Here is a 21,330-nt window from a genome sequence, read left to right on the forward strand (position 1 = left end):
GCTCCTGCAAGATTTGCTGGGCTTCTCGGAACGTTCGGTCTTGCCCCAGCCCCCGAACGTTCCAGCTTATTAGCTTTATGGCTGTCGGCGGGGCTGTCTTCCAGCCTCCGCCGATATCTTAGGAGCAGCATTCTGAACCCCCTTTGAAGCATCCCCGACTTCATTTTTGAAAACTAGCTGAGTAACTGTTGTAGTAACTTCCTGATGCTGTGATGAATGTTCAACGCCCTGCCAGCTATTTATTTTGCATTTTTTTGTTTCCGGGTTCCCCACTCCATAACACTGCTGGGCCTTTTTAAGTTTATGATTGCTTCATTTATCCTTGCTTTATCTTCCATTTTTCGGACTTATAACTTCCATTTCTTTTTCCTGGGCTTCATTTTGTCCAAGCAATTCCCATTGTCCACTTTCTCAGCTTCAGTTTCCACATGGGCCGAGCCCACCATTACCTTTTGTTTGCCTCCCCATTTTTTCCCATCCCCCAAGTCATCAACTTCTTCCCTCTCAAAAGTTCCCGCGTTTGCCATTCCAGGAAACTTTGCTTTTTCTGATTTAAGGCTTGCCTCTCTCTGCTCTTTCCCCTTTCCCCTCATTTCTACTTGCCCATTCGTATCCCGAGGTACTGTATCCCCAGCATCTAGGCTGAATTGCATGCCTCATTAATGCTCAATGTCTCTAAACTTTTCAAAAAAGAAGTGTCATATTTAATTTGTAGACTTCATTCATACATTTGATGACAACACTATTTCCTCTCTCTAGGTGAAGAAAGCATCAGAACGACTCAATAAGTGGCTCTTGAAGCCTTCTGAAGAAGAATCCAACGGCAATTAAACTCAACAAGTTAAGGTCCAATATTGCTTGATGATCCTAATAATCTCAATCATGCATGTATTTTCTCTGCCAATAAACCGATTACCGTTAACACCAATAACAACTTCAGATAAAAATTTCTTTCTTTTTGTCTGTTGGCAAGAAGAGCCTGATAATGAGTCTGTGCAAATGCAATCTAATATTCTGAGGTTAATTAATTCAAGAAGTTGCATCTTCATAAGAAGTACATTTAATGTTGTGTTTATTTGCTGGAGTGGGAGGAGAAGTGTGGATTCCTTCCACTCCACTATTTACTTGTTTATTTAAGAAGGGGAGTAGGAGTTCCACTCCGTGGATTCTACTCATTTTTTGAGTGTGCAGTGAGATTCCTACTCCCACTTCTTTTTTTTAGCATTTCTTTATTAAATATAATATAATTATATTTATTAAAATAAAGTAATGTCACAGTTACTTAAAAATATTAATATTAAATTTATTTGAATATAATATTATTATATTTAGTGAAAAATAATAATTTATTTAATCTAAGTTAAATTATTTTTAAATATTATTATTATATTCGTGGAGAACTAATAATATTACTTTTCATTTATTTAATTTTAATAGTATTATATTTATTTAATGTTAATAATTAATAGTAATAAATAGTTATTCTAAGAAAATATTAATTTTGTACTATATTATTAATAATAATGTTTCATGTATTGCTCTTATCAGGAATTTGTAACTTACATAATTAAAATTAAAATTAATAAAAAAATTGTGATTTAAATAATTAAGAATATTATAATAATTATCAATTTACATAAATAAAATTAATAATAAAATAAACAGTTTATTTTACAAGTATTTTTTTATTCACTTTGTAATTACAAACCAACTCTTTAAATATGAGTAAAACTGTAATTTGAAACAATTTACTCACAACCCAAGACAAAATAAATACATAATGAGATTCTAATTCATATTCCACACTCTCATTTTAGTATAAGTAAACAACAATATTGCTCCCTGGGTTTATCGTCTCAAGTTCAATCTTCAAATTTCTTGGCCAAGGCAAAGACATAGCAAATAGTAAGGGCAGGACATTTCTTGCCCATGGTTCATTGCCGTTATTTGTTTTTGGCACTTTCACTTGACCATAAAAAGGCACCTACGCTCACAGCTTAAAAACTCAAATTATTTGTATGTCACTGGTGGTTGATGCCCTAATACTTGGAGAGGATTCAATTTAAATCCTTTTGCTGAGTTATTTCCTCTAATTAAACTCTCGACATCTTCGAGCGTATGATATGGTACATAAGTGCAACCGAGCATTCTTAATAAACACTAATTACTCATTAAATTTATGGAAAAATGCCAGAGTTGAGATATTTGCCATCTCCATATGATAAGTCTATGTTGGTTCTATTTTCTTTTTTTCTTTTTTACCCTAAAATTGGATTTTCAATGCGCTGCAAGCTACATTACAGAATGATGTACTACATAACTGTCTAATGTTTTTCGCTTCGCTTTTATTATTTCGGTCCCTATAATTTTTTCTTTCTTTCTTTCGAATTACCCATTATGTCTCTTAAAGTTAAATTTTGATATTTAAATTTACTGTAAAAAAATAAATTATAATTTTAACAGGTAAAATCTGTCACATCTTTTGACAAACACATTAGATTAGACTATCAAAAGTATATATGATAATAATAAAAATAAGAAAAATGTGTTTTTTTTTTCTATGGTTATTTACTTGTTTTAAGACTATGGATATAATGGGTTATTGAAAAATACTTACATACATAAGTATAATTTAGTGGTCATTAGCGTTTACCATATAGTAAGCACCTGAAAATGTAGCAGGACTTTGGGACATCCTGTAAAAAGTATTTAAATTATGAATTAATCAGACAATGTCACCTAACACTGTCGCTCATCATTAGGTAATTACTGCCTCCCATTATATCATTACTTCTCCATATATATTAAGAGTGTCATAGGCATATACTAATGAAATCAAATGTACTATTTTGTAGCCTTAACATCATAGCTTGGGAGTTCATGTTAGATATGCTTTGGCCTCGTAGCCTCAATTGGGTATGAAAGATTTTGAAACATTGAGTTTCTAATGGCGTATATGCTTGGCAAACTCAAATACTGATGCTTTATTGCATACGCGCGAGCGCACACACACAAAACGTATGTATTTATGTCCAGAGTTCGGGTTTGAAATGAATTGGGGAGAGGAAATGCTAAAGCTGCAAAATTTCCATCAAAGTTGCCTTAATTGCTTCCATGTGTAGCAGAGTTTTCTATTCGATAATTAATAGGGTCCGCTTGTAATACAGCGTTTGTATCTCATACAGCTGAATTCAATATTTTATTAAAAAAAATGACAACCGTTAGATAGAAGTAAATACATCCAATGGTTAATATGTGTGATAACTCATTTTGGCGACCGAATGTGGCAGTTATTATTTCATCAATTAACTTAACTAAAAAATCACAGCCGTTGGATTGTCTCTCTCTCCATCATAATAAAAGCCTTTGCATTCTCCCTCCTATTGTTTTCTCCCACATCCAGAATTTTGGATGATAAGAACTTGTTATTCAAGAGTATTCACCACCCATCACAGCAAAGAGCAAAGATGTAGCCGAAGGAGTGCCGTTTATTCAAGCTTACTCGATCTGTCACTCTCACTTCAATTCGTCGCTCAACTTCTCGAGGGCATCTTCAGTTCGTCACTCACAGCTTCAAATTTTCACTCTCGTCAATCACCTCTCTTGCTGTACCTCTCTCTTATGTCTCCCAACAATTTCGGTGAGCTCTCTCTCTAATTTAATATATGATAAAAAATCTTATCATGTCATTTAAATATGCTTGAAGTTTCAGTTTAGTTTATTATTATTACTTGAAATTTTGAGATGATTTCCAGGGATTGATAATTGAAAGATAATTGGTAGGGCTTTTGTTTTTTTTGTTTTTTTATCTTGAGATTATGTTTTTCACAAAAAGGAAAAAAAAAATAGAGGTTGCACTATCTAGCATCAAGCAACTGCAAGTAATGGGGTTTGTTTTGATGAGCTACGAATTGGGGCTTCTCATTTTCTTGAATTATCTTCAATATAAGTGGAAAGGGATTTCTTCTCTCCAAAAAATTATTGTATATTTCCTTTTAAATTCTAGATTGACATGTAGCCGATTTTTGATGTTTGAAGGATTTTATTAAAGAATGTGCTGCTGCCAGTGGCATGAATTAATGTAGTCTCGCTAGTATTCCTGATTTGGGGTAATGATGTAATTGAACAATCATATTTCTATTATTCTTATATTTGAATCCAGTGATATTGTGGTGGTTTTATGATAATATTCTATCGTTTTGTGCCGCAAATCAGCCAATGAGTTGGGTATGTGCTGGGTATACGCTGTATGGGGTTGTTGTTGAATTTACTAGACCTTGGATGTGATTCTTGCCGTGTTTATAAGAAATAGACAAATGTCTTTCTATGGTAATAGAATTGTCTAAGTTGCGTTACGATAAATGTTAAGTAACTATGCTTTGTAACCTTAAACCTTTATTTGTAAGACTTGGTGTACTTGATTGTGAAAGAATGTTAAATGTTGACTTATTTTCATTGGTGAAGATAAGTGAAGTTAGGAAAGGTTTGTAATCACTATAACCGTAACAATTTCTTGGGTAGACTTGTAATAATTTTATTCATGGCATGTAATTTGTTTTTATCAGAGGGCATGTTTGCTTGTAGTCTCAAATCTAGGGTAATATTTAAAATAAGTTCTGCAATATATGCTTTGCTATTTTTTATTTTTTGTTTTTATTTTAATTGGTTTTAGTATTACTTGGAGGGGAATTCTGATCTGCTGAAGTTTATGAAGCTGATGCAGCAAGCAGGCCTTTATCTTAATCTTACAATTGGCCCTCACGATTGTGGTAAGTGGAATTTTGTGTAAGTTACAACAATATAATTTTTTGAAAAGAGCCGACAAGACACTCTATTTTCTTCTGTTTTTTTGGAATGTTGAGCAAAACTTTTCTTTATTCTCAGGGGCCCTGTTTTGCTGAAGTATATTCCAGGTATCAATCCCTCTGATATACCATCCCTTTATTAGGTGTTTATAATAATTCATGGGTTTTGTCATATTGGTTTCAATGCATTGGTTTTGATATTGGTTACAGCCCATCAGCCCCTACTCCTCTTTCCCAGCAGCCTTCAATGCTTTTTTTTTATAATTTTTTTTAAGCATTGTACTTTGATTCACTGTGAAATTTGTTTGTATGATGCTAAGTTGAGGACACGATAATAGTCATGATTTTATTGTATGCAGCAAAGATAAATGTCCATAAAATTTTATTTTGTTGAAATAATAAGATTTTGCTAATTTTGTAGTAAGAAATGAGGGCTATTGATCCCTTCCGTTTATTATATTCAATTTTTTTTTCACTCTTTCATTCATTTATTGTGAAGTGTGTTTAGGTATTAGTCATGGGCAAAGGTAAAGATCTTTACTTTGGTATTTTTGTCTTCTTGTGCTTCATTGGTATAAATGAGGAAAAAAAGCCAAAAATAAAATAAAACTATAATATTTGCATGAATTCCATCATCTATGGTATGTTGAATAGATTAAAAAGCAAGGAGTACAGTGATGGAATAGCAGGCGGGGGAACTATTTTTTTTAAAAAAAATATAATACATATTGATGGAATAATTATCCTTCCCTTAATTATCTAAATTTTTTCTTTTGGAAGAATACAAATGGACAGTCAGCAACGAAAGCGTAAACGACAACCAGGGGGCTTACAGAAAAAAGGTGCTCCTATTCTAAGAGCAAATGGTCAGGACGCAGTTCCAACGTCTTCAACTTATGGATTTGTCTTACTTGTAAGTAGTCATTGTGACTTACCTATCGGTAAATAAACACGCCGATACCAGATAACACTAATTAGATGTTATGGTTTTGCAGCATTGAAGAAGTTAAGCGGTTGAGAAGTGAAAATTCAGATTTGTCCGTTACGCTTGGGGTTAGTATATTCATTAAATGTAGCATGTACATCTATTATTTTGTAGGTTTTTTATGTTTTAAAACATATGCATTACCTTTTTTACAGTTACGAAAACATATTGGGAAAACCTACAAAGAACTTCCTCCCGAACAAAAGGCAAGGTACAAAAAGAGAGATGAAAGGATGGGTAATTCGGGTAATTCAAACTCACATTCTGGTGACAATGAAATAGTGGAAACTAAGTGTGTACCTGAGCGGTTTTGTGCGCTGGTTAAGAGTTTATCAGAAGAGAAGAAAAAAGCAATAAGAGAAATAGGATTTGAAAGCCTGCTTGAACTCAGATGTGGCAAGCTGAAGAGGAAGTTACGCCATTGGTTAGTTAATCAGTTTAAACCTGAAAGGAATATAATTGAACTTCATGGTCAGAAATTAGAACTTTGTCCCAAAATGTTTTCGAAAATCATGGGCGTAAAAGATGGAGGTATGGCCATTAAGATTAATGGTACAAGTGATCATATTGCTGAAGTGCGACGTATTTTCCAACCAACAGTTAAAGGGATTCGCATCCGCACGCTCGAGGAACTAATAGAGCAATTAGATGAAGCCAACAAGATTTTCAAGGTTTGTGGATAACTCAATTACAGCACTTGTAATTGCTTACAATTGATTGTGTTTTAAATTATGAATCTTTGTGCATAACCCCCGTTTAATCTATAGTATTTGTAATTGTAGTTGTATGAAACACTTGAACTTATTTTTAAAAATGTGCACACTTAAGCTATTTATGTAGCTTATTAATGCTTGCAACCGTTCACGATGTTGATATTCTTACATAAAGTTTTTTGCAGGTTGCATTTACCTTATTTGCTATAGCGACATTGTTATGTCCAATAGGCAGTTATATTTCAACTTTGTTTCTTCATCCCATCATGTTGTTCATGCAGATCTTTTATCTCCATAATGTTGCATATGACAACATTCAGCCCAATAGGAATATACTTCCCATCACATTCTGGAACGAATCAAGGATCAAGAAGTTCATGAAGTGGCTTAGATCCAAAGGAGGGATTGGAAGCGATAAGGTAATCTCTTCTTGTAGGGTGCTTAGTTGAATTGAAAACAGAATTAGTTGCATCATGCAGTATAGGCATAAATTCATTATCTATGTCAATTCATTCATAATTTGACTCCAAATGGAGTAATAGATCACCATTAATTTTTGGTAATCGATTCACTTTTTTAAATTTTCAAATCTGTCGTCAAGCTGGTCTACCACAACAGCCAAATGGTTTTGATTGCGGCTACTATGTGATGAAGTATATGGATAGTCCTTGTATTGTTGTCCATGACTCTTATCAGGTTTGTACAGTTGTATCTTATTGGTGTATAATATCTTTTCTGTATTAGATTAACAAATAAGGATTTATATCAGCAGGATGAGGATCGACTTTTTAAAAAAGGTTTTTTTTTTTTAACTTTTTCAGCATGACTCGGATCACACTCGCCTTCTTCTAGCTCTTTATTTGGTGCAATCTCCGCTTAACAAGATTAGGTGTCGACTTATTCAAGAAGCGCGCAAGTTATAGGTTGACTGTGCAGTCTTTTTTTTTTTTTGTTTGCCGAACCATTTTGTAGCATTGTAGCAACGTTAGGGTAAAAGGTTGGCAAATTTTTTGTGATGCCACCCCATTTGTTGGTATTTTGTATAGCAACTACTGTTGTTGTAGAATCCGCGAGTTCACTAACCTGGGTTAGCTGATGGGTGGCCCTCTTATTTTTTGGCTGAGGGTGCTTATTTTACAAACATGTGTGTTCCGGCAAGATTACAATTACTGCGCAGGCGTACAGCAACTGTGATGGCCCTATTATTTTTTGTATGTGTGAGGGTGTTTATTGAGTAAGAAATTGTACATGTAATGGTTAATCAATTGATGTGTACGCTTCTGTACAAGTTTTCTGTTTTTCTTGATTTCAGTTTTTTCTTTTTGCTTGATTTCAGTTTTTTCTTTTTTAAGTGCAAGATTAAATGGTGGACGGTTTGGAATTGTTGTTTGGCTGTTGGGAAATGAGAAAGGACAATGAAAAACTAAACTCGACACCAATTGGTTATGTGGAATAAAATGAGTATTACGTGTTTGTCCAACTAAAGGCCCCTTCGGTTTCTGATCTTGAAAACCTTGTTCAAGAATTTGAAAACAAGATGGGAGAACAATATGTTCTTGTTAAACAAATAAGCCTTTGGATAGATAGATTTAAAGCACATGTCAAATAGTTTACCATTTTTTAAATGCTCGTTTTCTACACACCAAAGACTACAATGTATGTTTTTCGAAACTTAAGAATTCTTCTCAATTTTACGTTAAATTAGCATAATTTTTCATAAATAAATATAACTAAAAATATTTTTCGTTCTGTTCATTTGACCAAAAATGCCTCATTTGATGCCTGGAGGGGTTGGAGACAACAGTGAAATGGCTTAAAATTTTTAGTTTTTTACTGGTTTTTATATTAAATAGTTTGAATAGAAAATATTGTTTAACAATTTAAGTGTTGGTTCTTTCCTTCTCTTAAAATTGTTGGCCTAAATGGTTTTGATGATAACAATTACATGAAAAAACGATAATTTAGTATATTTATAATCTCATATTTATTTAAAGGTAAACTTTCTACCCTAACTAAAATCAAGCTCAAGGCATAAATGATCAATGAGAGCTATAAAAAGGGTACGGCGAGTTATAAAGAGGGTACCAACTCGAATAATTCACTTTTCCATATTCCTAATGCTAATACACTTTACTGTGTCCACGACTTTGTATCTTAAAAGCTCAAGGCTTCCTTTCATAATCTCTATAACAAATTATCAATTTTCATTGTAAAAGTTGTATATTTTACAAGGCAAATTATTTAATCAAAAGGAGTATTTGAAAATTTACGGACCACATCAACAAGATTTCAGTTTTTTAGCTCCTTACGTGTTATTTTTAAACGCTCAAAAAGGACCTATACGAAAATAATTGAATATACTCGTTCAAAGTATAATTACAGAAATTAGTGCTCATGGGCACAAAGTTTGCAGCTTACCTCTTCCTGTGAAGCGGCTAACCGCTTGAATTCACTTGCATGCCAGAAACATAGCAGCAACCCGCCTTCCATACGCAGCTAGCCGCATGTACATCACTTTTTGTAACCCATTCCAGAAACATAGCGGCTACCCGCCTTCATTTCGCGGCTAGCCGCATGTGCTACGCTTTTGATAACCCATTCCCAAACATAGCGGCTACCCTCCTTCCACTGTCTTCCTCTTCAATTTTTTAGCGGCCTCTCTCCCCTCTCACTCTCGCTGAAAATTGTGCACTGCTTACACATTTTGTCTCCAAATTCACTCTCCGAAACCATTTTCCATCCATTTTACCTCAATTATCAACTCCCAAACTCTCATTGCATATACACGCACGACTGCCTTGTGGGAGAAAATGGAACGAAAGCTTCGAATTAATCCAACGAAGAATTCAAATTACTTGGAATCTCAATACAAATATTGGTACATGTAGGCATTTAGTAGGAATATTGAATGCAAAATCAGTGGACCAATAAGTTGAAACAAGCAAACCAAAAACTGAGACAACTGAACTGAACCAAGAAAATATTTTAGATATTTAACCTACATCATTCAATTTTAATCCAATTACTAGGAACACGGAACGCAAAACATTTGCAACTGCAATTGAAAATACATCAACCGAAAAATGGAGAAACCACAACCGAAAATAGTGATCCACTTAACCAAAAAAAAATTCTAAAAAACCTAGTATGTAACCTTATTAACTGGAAATTTGACGACCGAATATGAATAATTAACGTAAAACTAGAGAAAACGCTAGTTCAAACACATTTACCATTAAAAAACCTGATATGTAACCTTATTAATTGGTAATTTGAAAATGGAATAGGAATAATTAACGTAAAACTAGAGAAAACGTTACTTGAAACGCATTAACCATTAATAGAGAAATTAGAACGAAAACTTGGAACAGATCCAAGGAAAAATTCAAATTACTTGGAATATGACATTATATATTGGTACTCGACGAACTTAGTAGGAATACCAAATGCAAAATTTCTGAATTAATAAGTTGAAACTATGAACCAAAAAATGAAACATATTAACCAAAATCCGAGACAATCAAACCAAGATATAGGTTAATGATATTTAACGCACGTAGTTGAAATTTTACTGAATTAACTGAAATCAAGAACGCAAAGCCCGTGTAACTATAATTGAAATACAGCAACCAAAAATGGAGAAAGACCAACCAAAATTGGTTACCAACGTAACCAAAATAAATTCCTACAAACCTCTAACCTACTACTTAACCTTCAGAACTAGAATTTAAACGTATTAGTTGGAATATTTAACGTAAAACATAGGAGAAAACTTTAGCTGAAACACACTAACCATTAAAAGAGAAAGTAGAACGTGAACTTGGAACGATCCAACGAAAAATTCAAAATGACTTGGAATATCACAACAGATTTTGGTACCTGACGAACTTACTACGAATATTAAACACAAAATAATTGAACCAATAAGTTGAAACATGTTAACAAAAATGTGAGAATTATTTACCCCAAACCGAGACAAATCAAACCAAGAAAAATGTTAATAATATTTAACCCATGCAATTGAAATTTCGGCAAATTAACTGAAATCCAGAATGTAAAACCTATGAAATTTTAATTGAAATACGACAACCACAATTGGAGAAAGAGAAACCAAAATTGGTGATCCACATAACCAAAATAAATTTCTAAAAACCAAACCTGGTACCAAACCTTAATAACTGGAATCTCAACGAGTTAATTGGAATATTTAACGTAAAATTTGAGATAATATTAGTTGAAATATATGAACGATTGAGGGAGAAAGTAGAACGCAAAGTTGGAACATATCCAACAAAAAATTCAAATGACTTGGAATCTAACAACAAATATTGGTACTTGATGAATTTACCAGAAATAGCGAACGCAAAATTAGTGAACCGATAAGTTGAAACATGTTAACCAAAAAGTGAAAATTATGAACCAAAACCGACACAAATCTCACCAAGAAAATTGTTAATGATATTTAACCAAAATATTTATAAATTTGCCGAATTAACTGGAATAAGGAACGCAAACCCTGTGAAACAATAATTGAAATATAGCAACCAAAAATGGAGAAAGACTAACCAAAATTGGTTACCAACGTAACCACAATAAATATCTACAAACCAAACCTGGTACTTAACCTTGGGAACTGGAATTTAAACGCGTTAATTAGAATATTTAACGTAAAACAGGAGAAAACGTTAGCTGAAACCCACTAACCATTAAAAGAGAAAGTTGAACGCGAACTTAGAACAAAAAATTCAAAATGACTTGAAATATCACAACAGATGTTGGCACCCGACGAAGTTACTAGGAATATTAAACGCAAAATAAGTGAATCAATAAGTTGCAACATGTTAACAAAAATGTGAGAATTATTTACCTCAAACCGAGACAAATCAAACCAAGAAAAATGTTAATGATATTTAACCCATGCAATTGAAATTTTGGCAAATTAACTGAAATCCAGAACGTAAAACCTGTGAAATTTTAATTGAAATACGGCAACCACCATTGGAGAAAGAGCAACCAAAATTGGTGATCCACATAACCAAAATAAATTTCTAGAAACCAAACCTGGTACCAAACCTTAATAACTGAAATCTCAACTATTTAATTGGAATATTTAACGTAAAACTTGAGATAATTTAGTTGAAATATATGAACTATTAAGAGAGAAAGTAGAACGAAAACTTGGAACAGTTCCAACGAAAAATTCAAATGACTTAGAATCTAACAACAAAAATTGGTACTTGATGAATTTAGCGGAAATAACGAACGCAAAAGTAAGGGACCAATAAGTTGAAAAATATGAAGCTATTAATGGAGAATCATTACCAAAACTTGGAACTGATCAAACAAAAAAATTAATATCGTTATCTAACCTATAAAATTGGAAGCTTCACAAATTAGTTGAAATGTTAGACGTACAACTAGTGAAATAATAGTTGAAATATTAAAACCAAATGTGGAGAAAGTTTTACCCATTTTTGAAATTAATCTAATAAGAAATGATTTTATTTCGAATTTAACCCAAAATATGCGTATTGTACGACTTTAGTGAGAATACTCAACGTAAAACTAGTGGATCAAAAAGTGGAGATAAGCAAACCAATTTGTGAGAAAGTGTAATCAAAATTAGGTACGTGTTAAATTAACTTGGAATGTCACCAAATATATTGATATTTAACCAAAAAAATCGAGACATACTTATTTTAATTGTTTTAACTTTTATTCAAGCAAAATATAATTTTTTTTCCCCTTAAATATTGTTTGTGTTCAATATTTACTAAATTTCCTTGACTTTTTCCATTTTATTTTATTTTTTCCGCATTAAAAACTTTGTTTTTTAAATTATTAAATAAACAACCGGTAAAATACCGGTTGTTCAAGTTTTCTCATTACTGTTGAGGCGGCTGTATCACAAACAGCACTGTATTATAGGAAGACTCTCGATAATAATGTGCTTAACGTTCCATCAGAAAAATTGTTTATTTATTTACAACCGATGAAGTATCGGAATCTGTTGCAAGATCACTCTCTGTCCCCTTAGCTTTCTCAATGTTACTTAGCGGTGTCCAGCCTGTACTCTCACGTAAGTTGATAATGTATGATATATAACATATTTTTCATAATGATTATTTCGACAAGAATAGTGAAAGTATTGTCGATTTATTACAAATAAGTCACCTTATTTTTTATTATTTACAAATTAACACTTAAGAGTTGATGAAGACACATCTCCCAACAATAATAGCAAACGGAGCCTTAGGTGGCGTTTGTTTTTTAACTTAATAACTTAAAGTGACTTAACTTAATTAATTAAGTTAATTAGATGTGTTTGTTTTTATAACTTAATGAGACTTATTAAATAATTTTGACTTAATAAAATAAGCTAATTTTTTTGGCTTTTTACTTAATGGAGAAATCTAAATTAAGTCAATTACTTACTAATGTCAAAAATATCTCTACTTTATAATTTATTTTTCATGTCTATCCCAAAACTCACCCATAGACATTTACCCCACATAAAAATATCCATGTTTTTTCTTTCTTATATTATATACGATAAAATTTGAAATTTATGGTATTTTATATATTAAAATTCTAAAATAATTATGTATTCACTTGAATATAGTTTTACTTATAAATGTTAAAATATTGTGGTATTTAATATATTATTTATTTGACATTTAAATTTAATAAGGATACAAATGTAAAAGTATATATTTTCAGCTTTTTAAGTTGAAAAAAACAAATAATTTAATACTTATTTTTCGAGATTCAGACGAAAAAACAAACATATTATTCAGATTCAAATATTCAGATCTATTCAGAATTCATATTAATTCAGGTCTATTCAGATTAAAAAAATAATAATAATAAACGTCACCTTAGTCTATTGTATCATGCATATATTGAATTAATTTGCCAATGTATTTAGTAGGGGCTGCTATTGGTGCCGGTTGGCAAAGTATAGTAGAATATATTAACATTTGCTGCTATTATGTGATTGGTACCTGTAGGAGTTTTTCATGTACGTGGCCAATGTCAAAGTTAAGGTATCAATTCATCTTTGTATTTCTTACTTTTCATCTTTTTCCCTCTTGATAAAGAACTTCATAGATTTAAATTTAGCATCTTTTACGGTGGATATGTAATTTGATATTTATGGTTAATATAGCTCTTATGTTTTTTTTAATTATTTTTTTATGGGTAAATGCTTTTTTAGTCGCGACTGTTTGAGCTAATTAAATTTTACTTATTGCCTGTTAGGTTTGTTTGAATTTTTAAGTTATATCAAAATGAAATATTATTTTATCAGACCCTTTTGAGATTACTTTAGAGAGACTTAAAAATAATTTTGAAAAGATAGAAACTAATTTTGGTGTTTGATAATTTTTTTTAAACTACTTTTGAAAAACTTACTTTACCCCATAGCAGAGTTTGAAAAGTAGGGAAGAGTAACTTTTTAAAATTTAATTTTGAAAATGAGTTTTATATTTAATGTGATTCCATATATATCCTCACATATATAAAAATCGAAAACTATCTTTATTCAATTGCGAAATAAAATCATTAAATTTAAAGAGATTATTATTATTATTATTATCAATTATATTGAATAACAAAATAAAAAAATAATTAATACAAAAAAATATTTATTTTTGTTATTAATTATTATATATACAAAATAAATATATATATATACATGACAATAAATTTATAAAAAAAAATTATTGAACATAATATCTATTTGAGTCATTTGCATGTATTTTTATAGCAGTTTAATTGTAAGATTCATCGAACATATATGATTGGTTTAAAAACTCATAACACCTTTAAAAATAAATTTTGCCAAGTATTAAAATGATGATCTATACAACTGATTATTTTTACAGCACAACTAGCATTAATTATTTTAAAAGGTACACTTATTACTAAACTAGCCCTAAATCCAACAATTATGAAAGTAATGATAGAGAATTTTGGATAAATTTTAAAAATACAGGAATTAACTAGGTAATTAACCCAATCCAAAAAGACTAAACAAACTTTTACCCTATTTTGATCATGTTGCCTTACTTTGGAGTACATGGCACGGCTTGTTGTAGTTCATTTTTCAAAAACTAGATGAATATCTTCATTCAATTAATTTGCACATGGTATATGGATTGGAATGCTGCTTGGAGTAGTAAACCAATCATCGTGCTTGGCTATGTTCCAAGAAAACCGACTGGGACAATGAGGTAAATATTTAAATTAAATGAAGTTTCATTCTATGATACATTAATACTGTAATTAAACATGAATTGTCCAAATGATACATAAGATATATAAATTCAACAGAAAAATTATAAATCAAAATAAGTATAAAATAAAACATAAATTATGTAAATGTAATATAAGACTTATAAATGAAAGGTAAAACAAGTAAATTAATATAAGAATGGTAAATTGGTGTTCTACTAGTAAACAAAATAAAAACTTACAAATGAAACATAAAATTTGTAAATCAACGTTAAGTGTAAAATAGAACATAAATTGTCTAAATAAAACATAAGATTTCTAAATAAAAGGTAAAACAAGTAAATCAACATGAAAATGATAAATTAATGTATCAATAGTAAACAAAAGAAACTTACAAATATAACATAAAACTTAAAAATTAATAATAAGTGTAAAATAAAACATAAGACTTATAAATGAAAAGTAAAATAAGTAAACTGATATAGGAATGGCAAATTGGTGTATTATTGGTAAACAAAATAAAAAATTACAAGTCTATTAGATCTAATTTTATTGATATATCGTATATGTCTAATAAGAATTCTTTTTATTTTGTTTTGCCTTGATCCACATCAAGAAAAATGATTTTACATAATTAACCTATATAGTAAACAAATACTTTATATGATAGAAAATTGAAAAAAAAGTTTATAAAGTCACGAATATAGAATTGAATTCCAATTGCTTTCGATACAGTTTTTTTTTTCAATTGATAGGTGATTTTTTTTTATTTGCCTAAGTACACTAAATGAATAAATTACTGTTTTTGGAGATAAAATAAAAATAGTAGGACAACAAAAAAAAATGAACTACTGACAACAAAAAATAAATTACTGTTTTTTTTTTCAATTGACAGTTTTTTTTTATTTGCTTAATTGTTCCCTTTTTTTACACACACACACACAAAATTGAAAACATAACTGTTCGAACGTGTTAAATCTCAAAATGTTCGGCTCTAAATTGCATAAAAAATCTAAATTTGCGAGACCTAAAATACCGTTCACGTAAACAAAACGATATTATTAATAATGCAAAATCATTTATTCATGAACAGGATCTCAGCCATGTGATACAAGCCCATTTCATCTTGTACCTATAAAATCTTAAATATATATGCATATATAAAAAATTGTGGAAGGGTTAACTGAAGGATTGACTGGCGGTATGATGAGCTGCCAAATACTATTAGACAAGGAACAAAATTCTGTGTTTCATGAAAATTAAGAAGTAGATTTTTAGAAAGATTCTAACTAGCTTATCATTTTTATCTGTAATCTCAAAACAATCATTTTTTGTGAACTCAGTTGTGAATAAATAAATGAAATAAGAGAATGAACCATCAGATTTACTGATTGGAACTAATTAATGATGATTTTGGCTTAAATGCAAACCGAATGCCTTTGCCCATTATCAACTTGCAGAAAACATACTCATTGAAGTTCAAGAGAATAAAGAACACGAGAAACTGAACAATACAAATATATACGAATAAAGGATTAAAGTAAATGGAGAAAAGTTGTTACAGTTACAATACAAATCGAAGTCGTAATCCAATTATTTATGACAAGAGATCATCCAAGTCCAGCATCAAGCCGAATGAACCGCGCACATCCCCTATTGGTTCTTGAAGTAAGTCTTCCAGAAAAGAATAGTCTTCCTCAGTTAACTCAGGTAGTCCATCACTGTCTTCGTGTTGCACCAATGATTCAGGCACCGCCATGGGCACTTCAACGATACTCTCCGAATGACAATGATAATTCTCTCCAGTTTCTCTACCCTGAAGCATGTTGTTCCCGGAGTCATATTGTTGGTTACATATCATCTGATCAAAATGACTCATCATCATCTCCATGGATGGCTCGTAAACACTGCTTGCAAGCCCCATTCCACCAGCTAAGCTCTGCTCACTCATCATGTCAGAACTGCTGCAGCTTACTTCTTGATAATCCATATAGTTCTGGTGTTGATTCTGTTGGTGGGTCAACAGCCTATCCATCTCAATATCTGCTACTTGTTCGGATTGATTGCTGTTGTCTTGAAAACCCTTCAGCTTTCTTTTCTTTGCAGAACCGTAATTCATAATATCATGGCCAGTTGGTTGATTCTTTCGGAGCCTGCAAAGCACATAATTGGTAGCTTGATTCTTGGGCATATGTAGAGTGTACTCGTGCATGATCCAAGCCCCGTGATCCTCACAACCTTGTTTCTCGTAACGAAACCTCTTCTTGGAGCCGATTTTGATTTTGGATTGGCCGATTACTATATCTTTACCAGCATCCTCCCCTTGCCAAGTACCGCCAGAAGATCCCACTTTGCGGTCGATTCTGGAACCCTTGGAAGACTTTTTCTTCAACTGGGTGAAGAAATAAAGATCCTCATCAGCATTTAAAAAGGGTCCTCCATGAGAATCCCAAATCTCAGAGGGTTTTTCCTCGTAAAGATTACAATCCATGATGAAATACTCAGCAAGAGGGATGAATATTCCCGAAACTTTCTTCTTGAGATAATGTTCGATGAGTTCTTCATCGGATGGTCTGAACTGGAAGCCATGGGGAAGAAAGGGTCCGTGTTCTTGCATTTTGTTTGAGGAGAAGAGGGTTAATTGAATGGTGGGTTGGTTGATTGATGATTGATGGAGGAAAGTTTTTCGGCGAATTATTGAAAACAAAGAACACGGAAGCCGAGAGAGAAGCAAAGATAGGTTTAGAGAATTAGAGCAGAAGTGGTAAGAAGCGGGGGTGTTAAAGCTTCCTTATAACATATGGAGGAGTGAAGTGACGTAGCTTGGATTACAAGTAACAATTTCCTAGAGGAGTGAAGTGACCTAGCTTGGATTACAAGTAACAATTTCCTAAGGCAACTCCGAGAAACGCGGGTGAATTTGCGAGTTGGGTAAAAAGTCCTTACATTTAATAACCTTCCTAAATCGGACAAATTCAAGAAGTCGTTGAGCTTGAGGCTGACGCCAAGTCGGTCTTTAGAAAAAAAAAAATCTCTTTTTTTTTAATATTTCGTGATTATTATTATTATTATTATTATTATTCTGAAAAAATAATGAAAACTCAGAAGTCCCCTATGAAATCATAAAATGCACAAATGTTAAAATGCGGTTCTTCCTTTGCTATTTGCTAAACCCTAACCCTAACCCTAACCCCCAGTTTGTTTCCACTCGAGATTAGATATTTGGTGTTGTAAGAAGTTCTGTGAGTGGAATTAGCTAATCATGCAACTATAGGATTTTAATTCCCCCGTGTAGTGCTGAAATTTCGGTCTTGTGCACCTCTCCAACTAATCACCACGTCTGTATTGTAAATAGACGCTTACGAATAATCCAGCCAAAATAATAGGAATTAGACATATGGCCATTCCAAATAGAAAGAATCATATTTTTTTTAACTCTTTTTTCCATTGCTACTGTGAAATAAAATTACTAGATTTCAGATAAGATTTCAAATAATAATGGATTGGTGTTAATTAAATACTATTTATATATCAAGATTATTTAAAGCTAATTTGAAAATATTCGTAACCTAATTTTTGTTTTTTTTAAAGGAAAAAAAAGGTCAAACTTTTTAAGTATTATTTGGAATTTTTTATTTATATAATGTGAGTAATAAATAATTTTAAATGTTGTAAAATTTATCCATAATATTTAAGACATATAGTATTAGTCTTTAAAACATTAAATGATTATTTACAAATGAGATCTAAAAGAGATTTCGGATCTTGATAATTGAAAAAAAATGATCCTGAAACCAAATTAGTTCAACAAACATATAACTTTCTATGATACCAACTATATAATTTGCAATGTTACAGAGATTATGGCAGCAACAGTTCAAATAAACAACCTCTACAGCTGATGTTTTTACTTCACAATTCAAAATATGCAAATTTGATCATCTACTTATCTATCTATGCAACAGATTGTATGCGGGTAAATCTTGTACACAAGAAATATCTTCGAGTTTAAGCTCGCGCTCTAATTGTGCTCTTGTAGACTTCAATACATCCTGAAAAAAAAAATCATATAACAACAATTAAGCCTAAATCATGGTTCATGAATATATATATATATATAAAGCGGAGGATGCTAGGTTAAGTTTACGTTAAATTCCATATATGAAGCCCGTTTTGCAAGCCATTGAGCATCCATCATTTGAAAGGCTACACAATAAAGGTTGTCGAATGCCATTTCATCTTTCTCAAGCAGTTCTAGAAAGCGGATACCAGCTGAAGAAGATGGCTTTCCTGCACGTAAAATTGAACAATATGAAGACACCAAGTGGAAATGCAGAATGTAGCACAAAGTTAAGCGTGTTTAATAAAATATGGCTGGACAGATGTTGGATGAGCAAGTTGATTTCTTAAGGGGACGCTTGGAACCAAGGCTCCTCATGGTTGACTGGGGTGGCTTTGCCGTTTCCCAGCTTTTCAGGATCGAGGAGTGAACCGCAACGATTACAATAAATGTTACTTAGTCAGAACTTTAATTACCTGATTGAAGATCCAACATCTGTATTAACATAAAAGAAATGTTGATGCCAGCAACAGCAAAGGGATACTCCCATTCTGCTCTTGTGCCGTCTTGTTTGTGTAACAATCTCTGAAAAGAGTCCTGTTGAATAAGACCAAATTACTAACGATCAAATTTAATTTCCTTGTAAGGGCAACCACCACCAAAGTCCTCACTTTCCTCTTGGTTAATGTAAATAACAATAGAAAAGTTCAGAAACCAAAAATGGGAACAAGTACAACCCCATACAATTAATAGGCTTCTACAAGTATTGAACATTAGCAGAATATTAGGTATGATTCCAAAATAAAAAAATAAGCATTCACAAAGTTTAACAGAATCTTAGAAATTAAAACATGACTACAACTTTTGCTGTAACCCTATTGGTGGCAATGCTTTACCGAACTTTTAAAGCTGATACAAGAAGATGGGGAGAAAGGACAAGGAAAAGAAAAATTCTTTACCAGATCAAAATATTTGAGTGTAGCTACCAAATATAAATATCTTCTCATAGCTAGCAAAGTGAAGGCAAAAGTATATTTACCAGAATTTGCTGGCAGCCAAACCAATGAACCTTCTTTAATGACACAAGGGTTAACACCAATCAATATAATTTGAATTTCAATCAGGATATCTGAACTTTCGCCACTCAAAAATGTCTACTGCTATTTTTTTTAGTGTTTCGAAAAAATTTTCATGCAGTCATATTCCCCAATCACATAATCTGAGAACTGTAATGGCTGACCAAGAGCTTCAGAGAAAGAATGTTTCTTTTCCATTGCAGTTCAGTTTTTTTAATGAGTTTCAATGCTTTCCAGTCACTCTCTAGCTTCTATAAGAAGATGTGTTATAATGCATGGTGTCATCTGTTCACAAGGAATATAATTCTCTAAATCTATAAATAGTTGCTTCAGTCTTCTCTTGTTCTGATATCTGAATTTGAAAGTGCAGTTGGGCATGGCTAGTGCATTAGAGACTCTCTGTGGGCAAGCTTATGGGGTGAAACAATACCACATGCTAGTAATATATCTTCAAAGATCGTGGATAGTCTTAACCATTTGTGCTATCCTTCTCTTACCTCTGTTCTTCTTCACTACACCAATTTTGGTGGCTTTGGGCCAAGAAGAAAATATTGCTGAAGTGGCGGGAACTATTTCTCTCATTCTAATCCCTGTGTTGTTCGCCTTCATCGTATCCTTTACCTGCCAAATGTACCTACAAGCCCAGAGCAGAAACATGATTATCTCCTACTTGGCGGCATGTTCATTTTTGCTTCATCTCTTTCTTTCGTGGCTTTTTACCATGAAATTGAATTTTGGACTCCCTGGAGCATTGGGATCAACAATTCTGGCATACTGGATTCCAAACTAGGGTCAACTTCTGTTTGTTATATGTGGAGGGTGCCCTCAAACATGGAAGGGTTTCTCATTTGCCGCTTTCAAGGATCTCTGGCCTGTAGTAAAACTTTCCTTGTCGTCTGGTGCCATGCTATGGTGAGGTTCTTGTCTAATTGTGGCCTTGCATAAATTTAGGCAGTAAAAGATTGTGCATTTTATAAATTCTAATTGGCTTAACTGGGAATCGGCAGATAAGAGTCTAGGGCTTACATCTGAATCTATATCATTTCATATGTGTTTGTTACTATTATTAGTTTCGAGTGGGATCTTTCCTCATTTTGTTTTTGGCCATGTTTCAGCCTTTCTTGGTTCTTCCCTTTTGTTAAGATCATTGATTGCTTCAGTTTGTGTTACTGAGTGGCAATATCATATATTCTTTCTTTAATTGGGTTGTGGGGGCAGGGAAATGGTGAATTTTATATTATGATATGAATCCCTGATAAAAAGTACTTGTTTGTGGTCTACAGACAACAATGATGTTAATATAACATCGCTGAGGAACAATGATGTTAATCTAGTATTTGCTGATTAACTGCCATATTTATGCTTTCCTGTAACTCAACTATGTGGGGATTTTAACTCAGCATTATGTTATACTTGACAGTCTCGAGCTCCGGTACAACACAGTCTTGGTTCTTTT

The 21,330-nt window shown here is 32.2% G+C and overlaps 3 protein-coding genes across 5 annotated transcripts; 1 reads left to right on the forward strand and 2 right to left on the reverse strand.

Annotated features, from left to right (window-relative positions):
- Positions 1 to 3,379: 3,379 nt before the first annotated feature.
- LOC18044327 lies at positions 3,380 to 7,742 on the forward strand. 3 transcript variants are annotated; one of them, XM_024186652.1, is made up of 9 exons: positions 3,380 to 3,640; positions 4,673 to 4,769; positions 4,885 to 4,913; positions 5,586 to 5,718; positions 5,801 to 5,858; positions 5,946 to 6,461; positions 6,785 to 6,922; positions 7,105 to 7,199; positions 7,325 to 7,742. In XM_024186652.1, exons 4-8 carry the CDS (start codon positions 5,669 to 5,671, stop codon positions 7,150 to 7,152), a joined length of 810 nt encoding a protein of 269 aa, XP_024042420.1. In that variant the 5' UTR covers positions 3,380 to 3,640; positions 4,673 to 4,769; positions 4,885 to 4,913; positions 5,586 to 5,668; the 3' UTR covers positions 7,153 to 7,199; positions 7,325 to 7,742. The 3 variants fall into 3 exon arrangements, with proteins under 3 accessions (XP_024042420.1, XP_024042421.1, XP_024042422.1); XM_024186653.1 differs by having other exon boundaries at positions 4,715 to 4,769; XM_024186654.1 differs by having other exon boundaries at positions 4,724 to 4,769.
- Positions 7,743 to 16,335: 8,593 nt separating this feature from the next.
- On the reverse strand, positions 16,336 to 17,355 carry LOC18044329 (NAC domain-containing protein 83). The gene has a single exon (XM_006437228.1). It carries the CDS (start codon positions 17,353 to 17,355, stop codon positions 16,336 to 16,338), a length of 1,020 nt encoding a protein of 339 aa, XP_006437291.1.
- Positions 17,356 to 18,688: 1,333 nt separating this feature from the next.
- LOC18044330 lies at positions 18,689 to 20,780 on the reverse strand. Its single transcript, XM_006437229.2, has 5 exons — positions 20,706 to 20,780; positions 20,372 to 20,495; positions 19,275 to 19,412; positions 18,886 to 19,028; positions 18,689 to 18,790 (listed from the first exon to the last, which is right to left on the reverse strand). The coding sequence occupies exons 1-5, from the start codon at positions 20,778 to 20,780 to the stop codon at positions 18,689 to 18,691; spliced, it is 582 nt and encodes a 193-aa protein (XP_006437292.2).
- Positions 20,781 to 21,330: the final 550 nt, after the last annotated feature.

The sequence above is a fragment of the Citrus clementina genome, unplaced genomic scaffold (genome assembly GCF_000493195.1).
Source record: "Citrus clementina cultivar Clemenules unplaced genomic scaffold, Citrus_clementina_v1.0 scaffold_4, whole genome shotgun sequence".
Taxonomy (NCBI): domain Eukaryota; kingdom Viridiplantae; phylum Streptophyta; class Magnoliopsida; order Sapindales; family Rutaceae; genus Citrus; species Citrus x clementina.